This window comes from Adiantum capillus-veneris, chromosome 2, assembly GCF_014529385.1.
Source record: "Adiantum capillus-veneris isolate H3 chromosome 2, ASM1452938v2, whole genome shotgun sequence".
Lineage (NCBI taxonomy): Eukaryota > Viridiplantae > Streptophyta > Polypodiopsida > Polypodiales > Pteridaceae > Adiantum > Adiantum capillus-veneris.
In genome coordinates, this window is record NC_140932.1 from 145599149 (window position 1) to 145607871 (window position 8723).

General features: G+C 43.2%; 1 protein-coding gene across 1 annotated transcript in view; it reads right to left on the reverse strand.

Moving 5' to 3' along the window:
- The window catches only part of LOC147463804 (putative metal-nicotianamine transporter YSL6), a 114662-nt gene extending 110519 nt beyond the window's left edge, over positions 1-4143 (reverse strand). The window contains exon 1 of the mRNA XM_086491198.1: positions 3627-4143. Within this exon, the coding sequence (XP_086347324.1) occupies positions 3627-4026 (400 nt within the window). The 5' untranslated portion in view covers positions 4027-4143. The remainder of the gene's footprint in view (positions 1-3626) is intronic.
- Positions 4144-8723: the final 4580 nt, after the last annotated feature.

The window sequence follows — 8723 nt, forward strand, 5'->3', positions numbered from 1 at the left end:
TCTTTCTCGTGGGGACCCACAGAGGTGACTGCCTTTCAAAAATTGAAACAGAATTCGACTACAGGACCAGTTTTGACTTTGCCGGATTTGCAAAAGTCGTTTGAAGTATATTGTGATACTTGTGGTCATAGTCTGGATGCGGTTTTAATGCATGAAGGCCATGTCATTGTCTATGAGAGCCAATTGTTTTCAAGGCCGGAATTGATAGCACAGATTTATGAGAAAGAGCTTTTGGTGGTTATCCATGCTCTTACTCACTGGCGACATTACCTACTCGGAGCCGATTTTACCGTTTTCACAGATGGTTGGAATTTATGCTACTTGTCACATAAGCAGCTATCGGAAAAGCAGATGCGGTGGGCAAACATCTGATCACACTTTTACTCCTGGATTGTCCATGTGCAGGGACAGAAGAAATTGGTGGTAGATATTTTGTCCCAGAAGCCGTTGGTTCTGGCTATTTCCGCGATACATCATAGAAGCTTCGAGGATATGGTCGGTCAGTACGTCACAGATACATATTTTTGCAAATGTATTGAGTTGAATACAAAATGGGGAGGTAGTAGCGGAATATTCCATGCGGGATGGCTACTTGATGAAGAAAACGATGTTTTGCATTACACAACCGATGAAGGAAAAGGTTCTAACCGAATGCCACTGTCCACCTTTGACGGGTCACCGCGCCATTGTTACCACCTTGAAAGGGGTGGAGAGATACTTTTGTTTGGCCGAGACTCAAGAAGGACGTGGACGATTTTGTACGCAGTTGCTTGGTATGCCAGAAGGTCAAATTTTGATTGGCATAAAGCACAGGGATTGTTACAGCCTTTACCCATACCCACCCCGCCCCTAGAAAAGTATTGCAATGGATTTCTTTTTGGATCTCCCAAAAACACAGCGTGGGCACGATTGTTTATTGCCCAGATATTTAGATTACATGGCATGCCTGAGACGATTGTCTCTGACAGAGACCCCGGATTCACAAGTTTGTTTTGGAAAGCTGTTTTGGAGAACATTGGCACGTGATTGCAGTTCTCGTCATCGTTCCACCCGCAAACTATTGGGCAATCAAAGATTGCTAATTCAGTGGTACAGGATTTGTTGAAGTCTTCTTCTTTCAATCTGAAGACTTCATGGGAAAAGGGTTTTTACCTTTGGTGGAATATGCCTACAGAAACACGATTAACTCTTTGATGGGGAAGGTGCCATTTGAGATTACTGAATTTGCTACGAAGGTTTCACCCTTCCTTAGCACGAAAGATAAGATTTTTCTTTGAAGTCGACCAGTTCACGAGAGACTTGGACTTGGTCCGGGAGGCTTTGCAAAAATCTCAGAAAAAGGCAGCAAATCGACATCGTCGCGATTTGAAATTGAAGGAGAACGATTGGGTGCTCTTACATCTTAAGAAGGCACGCCTGAAAAAGAACAAGGGAAAGGAGCCGCTTTTTCGAAAGCTTAGCATGAGTTACTATGGACCTTTTCAGATTTTCCGAAAAGATAAATGATGTCTCCTTTGGATTGAAGCTACCTGATACTTGGAGAATTCACACTGTTTTTCATGTGAGTCTCTTGAAGCCTTTTGAAGGCGATGTGCCGGATGATGGGGAGCCAGATCAGCAACCCGAAGTGGAGAAAAACGAGCAGATACTCATTTCAGAACAGATATTGGCACAGAAAGATAGAAGATAAAGCAATAAGATGGTTCTTGGTTAAATTCAAGACCTACTCCGCATTTGATGCGAAGTGAATGGAGGAGGAGGACCTGGCAAATACTCCTCAGATTGTGAATCTTTACCTTGAAGCATTTGGTTTAGCATAGTCTATTCTAAATGGAACCCCGAACTCATCTTGGGTAAAATTTGGTGCAGCAAGTATGCACAATAGGGGAGTCGCTCCTCAGCAAATTGCCTTGATTTCTGACACTAAAGTCACTGATGTCTCTTTTGAGTTTCAGGGATACTGTGAGCTAACACTATTCTGTTGTATGACTTTATGAACTGAAATTCCCGATAATATGATACTGATTTGTTCTTGACTTGTCTAAGTGCAAGAACTGATAGACGAAATGACTGCAGCATTTCGGTCTGAAAGATCTCGATAGACGTGATTGCAATAAGGATTAGTTAATCGGGCATCTATGAGGTCGAGAGTGGATCTAGATGCGATTGCTAAATACGTTGCCGATTAATCATGGTCTAAGATCCGAATGAATTTTCAATGTGATTTGTCATGTGATGTCCTGTGATGTCTTATGGTGACTATCCATTGGTACATGTGCTAGATGAGTTGTCCTAGTGCGTCCGTACTAACAATCAGTGTTTGCTAAGACAGTTTATGGCTTCTCTCTGTTTTGCAGGCGTAATCGAGGGCGATTACAATGCTTTCAAGAGGGGGGTATGTCACAAATCAGTGACATGGCAGCCCGTATACACACACACCCTGCTGTGTATTTTTGCAGGCTTAGGGTCTCTCATCGACACAGTTGCCTTGTGAGGATCCTATAGGGATCGAGCCAAATCCGAGTTGACGTGTCCACCAGATCGGAGGCCACTCCGGGTCATCATTGCATCTTCCACTCCCTATTCCGATAGGTTGCGGATAAACATCAGCACAAAGTTGACATCAAGATTGGCGACTTGGATTTGCTTCCCTTTGAGAAGCGTAGACTAAGAAAGATGAGGGGCAAAGAACAACTCTACCCAAAGCTCAGCACTCGATTTTATACTCCCTTCAAAGTGTTCATCGGAATAATCAAAGTAGTTTTAGACTTGATCGTTCAGCCAGGCAAATGCAGGCCACGTAGGCAGCACAGCAGGCCAATTGCAGGAGCAACAAAAAGGGTTGTCGGCTACGCAGATTACTGCATGGGTGCATGCTGTTTCTCGATTGAAAAAAAATAGCGATAGAACCATTTAATGTCCACAAGTTGTCTAGAGTACCAAGGTGGAAAACCTTCTCACCTATAGGCTACAAGCAAAACCCAAAAAAATATAGCATGGTATTAGCTCAAGATATTATGACTAGAATCCTTCTCTCTTAGCATGTGCATCAAAAAAAAAGGTTGAAAGGGTTAAGCTAGACCCTTTGACACTTTCCGAATGCCCTTGTCTATTAACATAAACCACTCAGACAGTTGAACATCCTATATGTATGAGAGGACCTTAGATTAAAAGTGATATGTCGACTTGAAAGTTTTTTTCTACACAAAAGGAGAAGAAGTGTGGAAAACCCATGTATGCTTTCTGGTTCCTAAATGTGTTGAACATGGATAGTGTCTTTTAATAAGCAAGTGATTCGTTTTATCAACAAACACAAGTTTGAAACTACCTTACCTCAATAGGATTAGACTTTGTTGCGTGAATCATAAAACAAACCTCGTGTACTTTTTTGTGAACTAAGCATACTTTGAGGAAAGGTCATGATCTGCCCATTTCTCAGAGGTTCTGATTCATGGAAAATTTTTGAATGGGATGTTAAAGATGATGGACAAGGTCCCTTTCCCCTACCATGCAAGATTCATGGAGAAAACAACCAGGCAGTTTTGAAAAAATTATTGAACAAAGAGAATGTTCATGCAGTATAAGTTTTAACATTAATCTACATGGCCTAGATGCCTGAAACTTACCGCTGAATGCAATTCCATAGCATGCTACAACACAAGTTTGGATGACAGTATTCTCTTGACGAGTAAAAGGGGCACCAAGGAAGCCCAATTTAGAGGAGAGAGATATCCAGCTCTTGACAAAGAAGAAGCCAAGAAGGCCAGCTGCCACGTTAAGAGACGGGATAACACCGACAGTGAGATTCAGCTTGTGGGTGATGATGCAAAAGACAGCACCTATGACAGCGCTTACGAGAAGCCCTCGTATGGTGATCTGCTCAGACCAAGGAGGAACTTCACCCTCCATAGACAAAACTTCATCGCTGCTGTTGTTTTCGGCTCGGTCTAGCAATGGTGCCTGCAACCCTTCTTCTTCTTCTTCTTTCGAAGTCTCGAAAGCTCGCGTTTTCTCCTCCCGCTCCATTACACCATTGGCTGTGAAAGAGTGACAGACAATGAAAGCGATGATTCGTCACTCGGTGTTCTCGCTCGGCACGTAAGAGCGCAGAAAGCAGTCAATGCGCTTTTTCGCTGGGATCGTGTGATTTCTTAATTTATGGATGGCCCATATCAAATGAGGGACATGTCCTACTTGGTGCAGAGTGGCCGGGCCTCAGGACTGCCGGGGCCCATTTTGAGCAGAAAAATTGAGTCCTTCACTGCAGTCACGCAAGGCGGTCACACTTCCATAAAATTCTGACAAAAAACCAACTCGTCTTCATGTTGATTGGCTTCTGACAGCCAGACCCTTCGGACACTAAACCCATCAACGCGGCTGTCTACCTAGCTTCTAGCTCACCAAGCAAGAGGGTTGTCCACCACCTTGTGTGATAGGTGACAAGAAGGCAGAAATGGAGATTGGTCCCACTCAGCAGCATATATGGGCGTTCGGATGCTTCTCACAAAGTTTACTTGGTAAGCCTAATGTGCTTGCTTGGTTTCTTGAGCCCTAAAGTGGCCGCTTGGCATGATCTAGGCCATTGCTATAGTCCCAAATTGGATTGCCTCAAATTAGCCTGCCCTCAAAAGCAAAGCATCCAATTAACGAGTGCTCGAAAGCTACTTGCCAGTCCAGCAGCGATGCCTTAAAAATAACTAGCTCTGAAAAGCTAGCTACCACTGTTGACACAATAGCTGAAAAGCTAGCTGCCAACGAGCGGCCATTAATCAACCCTCACCTCAGCCTTGTGTCTGTCGATAGAGTCAGAAGTAGTTAACATTTGTTGAAAGCCTCTAAGAGAATGGCAATGAGCTTTCTATACTCCGTCAAAAGTTTGCTCACTAGAATTCATGATGTTCTTTGCAAGACTCTGTGCGCTCCTTGCCGCACTGTCGAAGCAAGGGACTTGCCGATACACCGTGTGCGAGCCACAAATGGCTCCAAGCACACAACAAGCTTAAACTAGCAAGCTCAAGAGAGCAAAGGGTGTGTCACTCACCGCTCTACGCTCGCCTTCGTGGTGGATTCCTCGCCGCGATGAAGAAGAAGCTGCAGTCGTGCCGCGCTCAACCGCTTCGCCGCCGTCGTGCCTTCGTAATGCTCGATCGCACACACACACTCCCTCTCTCTCTCTCTCTCTCTCACACACACACACACACACAAGGAGGTGAAGAAGAAGAAGATGGAGATGGAGATGGAACAAGAGCACTCTTCTATTGCACAAATGAGAGAATGACTCAATTTTAGGTTTAATTGGCTTTTATGTGAGCTCACCCCATTCACACTTGGGCGCCCATGCTTAGCCAACTAACCCTAGCATGTTCGTGTTAGAGTGCGCCTCTCATCGGCGATCACTCTACCTTTCTCTATTGGTCCGACAAGCCCGGTACCTGACTCTACCAAATACATAATACGGTTACGGTGTCCGTTGTAGGCGATAGGGTGTCCATGTGCCGTGAGGGTTAACATGCCCCCCTTCCTGATGTAGATTCCGTCCTCGGAAGCTATTGAGTTGAAGCTGGTTCGTCGAGGTGGAAGATCATTTGAGATGAATGTCCTTAGCCTTCTTCAGTCACTGCAAAATCAAACAACATTGGCACAGTAATTGCATTCTCTTAAAAAGCATATGCAGTTTTAGGTAGACAAATTGATTGGTAAAAGAATTTCAAACAATTTGTTAGCAATGAACATTAAATTGCAATGTAATCAAATGCATAAACAGATGTAAAGGTAGAAAATTAAACAAGTCTGGGGTTGCTAATTTGACGGTCAAAAGGCACTAGAGATCGAATATTAATACCATGGGTAAGCTTCTTAATTTTCTGTGGTCAATTAAGTTGTTTAATCGCGAGAGCCAAGTATTCATGTTCGAGGGCTGACTAGAGGCTATATCTAGAAGACCTTGTAGTTAAGCTACCATAAAAGGAATTTCTCATGAAATCATCGCCTAATTGATTACTTTTTCTTTGACCCCCCAAAGTCTTTTCACATTGATTCAATTATGATGTGTGTGCTTATTTTGTATGCCTTGGGTTTTTTGCTTTTCAAGGAAAACCGCCCACACTGGGAACCTCTAGGGCTCTAGTACCATAGGCGATACATGTGAGTGAAGTACCAATTCCAGCCAGGATTTCCCTTCCAGCTTAAAATTTAACATTGTGGCACTTTGATTTTTTGTTTGTTCATTTTCAGCATTTAAATTTTGTAACTTTGGGGGGTCATATAACACTGTTACCCTCCCAAGGCTCATCACATTAGTAAACTCCCTTTATAATACTTAAGCTAAAGGTCAATAGGGTTAAGCCCACTAGAAATCCCTAGTACATTTCACACAATGCTGCATAAATCGGATTAAGAACCTAAGTAACCATTGCTTATTAGGAAGGCATTCCCCATGGTATTAAGAAAAGATTTCTAATACCTAGTTTGGTCAAACTAGCTTAGTCGGACTGCTTGATTTTTAAACCTAGACAACTGATTATGACAAAAGATTACATTGAATTAAATGTTTGATACTAAGCCAATGCGCTGAATATTATGCTACCAATCACAATCAAAGCAGACAAACATGGATGCAAAAAGATAAGGGCAATGCTAATGGACATAAAACACCTGTTTGTGTTGATGGTCGCTCTTGATTTGAGGTGTGAACAAGAGAAAGATTCCATGAAGGTCCAAATCCTATCAATAGCAACACGCTCCTGTACACACTAGTAAACAAAAGGAATACCTCCAGGAGGCACATCAGTGGGAAAAGAGAACTTTGCTAATCTCTCAACTCTAAAACAGAAACACTCCTATCGTACTAATCTTACCTACCCTCCATCACTCAAGTGATGAGGATCAAAGGTGTTTTATGGCATAGGTTTCTGTTTCACTGTACCAGATGTGACATGTGTAGGTCTGAGTCAATGTTTTGACTTTTAAGGTGCATACTCGTTTGCTAATTGCTCTTGCTCTTTATTTTTTTGTTTTTGTGAGTATAAAGCTTTATATGTACATTCCCTAAGATTGGTGATTGAGAGGTCAGGGAAAAAGGTTGAGAGGGAAACAAATGAATGATGACTGTCAGCAAACACTCCCCCCTTCCTTAGGTAGATCATACCGTTTGAAATGAGCTTGTCACCCTTTGAAACCAATTGTTCCAGTTGGTAATAGGTGAGGATTTTTGCCAATAGTTTTCTATTACCCTAGGTGCCTCGTCAAGCTGCAAGGGTGGTAAGGTACTCTCCCAGGATCGAACTTGAAGTGGTTCATCAAGTGATTCTTGAACACTGGGAGGTGTGGATTCTTTTGTAGCTTCATGGAGGTCCACTACTATAGATGGAGGCTGTGTAGAAGCTTTTACCTCTATGGATGTATTACATGAGGAGCTAGAAGCTTCATGGGACTCCCCCCTTCCTGAGCTAGGTGGAACAAATCGTTCTTTCTTTGGTACCCAAACTAGCTCGGGAGCGGGTGTGTAGCATTCTGTGATTGTTTTCTTTCCACGATCATTGATTCGTTTTGGAGATACGGGATTGGGCTCACTTGGGTCAGGTGATAGGTAAGAGCACAATCTACGTTTTGGCACCCAGATTTGATCATTTCCTTGATAGTAGCCTTGGGCTTCCAATAGTCGTTTAGGGATCCATCGCAACATTTTCTTACTTTTCGTGGAGCGAGTGGTACGTTTCTTACAAGGCTTCTGTTTTTTAGCACTAGCTATGGTCACTAAAGAAGCTTTAGGGACCCACTTGTATGTTTTCTTCGTTACATTAGGATGAGTCTTGTCGGAAGCGATATGCATTGCTTGTAGCATATTTAAGGGTACAGGAATTTCATCCCCCTCAGGTGTTACCCAGGTCGTCCCCCTATTTCCCCAAGTGTCTATGGTTGCTGCTAGGTGGACCCAATCCACATTGTCCGACTCAGTCATCCCAGGTAGGATATCCATATAAGGAGAATCTTGGCAAAGGTCTGTATCCTTCTTACAAGTGTAACAATATTGTAGTGGGGCCGAGTGAACTGTGGTGTCAGAGCGATGATCAATAATGGTTTTACTAGCTAAGGGGTGTACCTTACCAGTCACCAAATCCACTCTAAGGACAGAGTCTTGGAATTGCAAATAGACATGATTTTTAGACCAATCATGAACCATTTGTGCTTCCCTCATGAATGGTCGTCCTAAAATCATTTCATATGACATAAGGTGTTTAGAGAAATCCATTACAATGAACGTACGTCGTACCTTGTGTCCTAGAACTTTGATCTTAAGATCCTTGAGCATCCCCATAGGTTTGGCTATGGTACCATTTGCCATCTTTACCGCAATGTTAGTAACACTGAGGCGGGGTTTTCCCATGGATTCCCAACAATCTTTTGTAACGATGCTAACTCCCGCACCACCATCAAGAATTCCCTTTATAGTTAATCCCTTGGTAGTGATGGGTAGGGTCGCATTAGACTCGTCGCCTTCAAAATACTGCCCTAATTCGTTAATGGGTACCTCAATCACAGACTCGTGTCCATCTAAGTCAAGTGATTGCACATGATTTTCCTCATCAATCATAATCGAGTCAGGCCTATTTGGTTGCGTAAACTGCGGTAATCCCATTCGTAGCTCTCCGTTAAGGAATGCTCGAAGTGCAAGGAATAACTCAGGATCTCCATACAGCTTTGCTATGATCGTGGTTCGGACC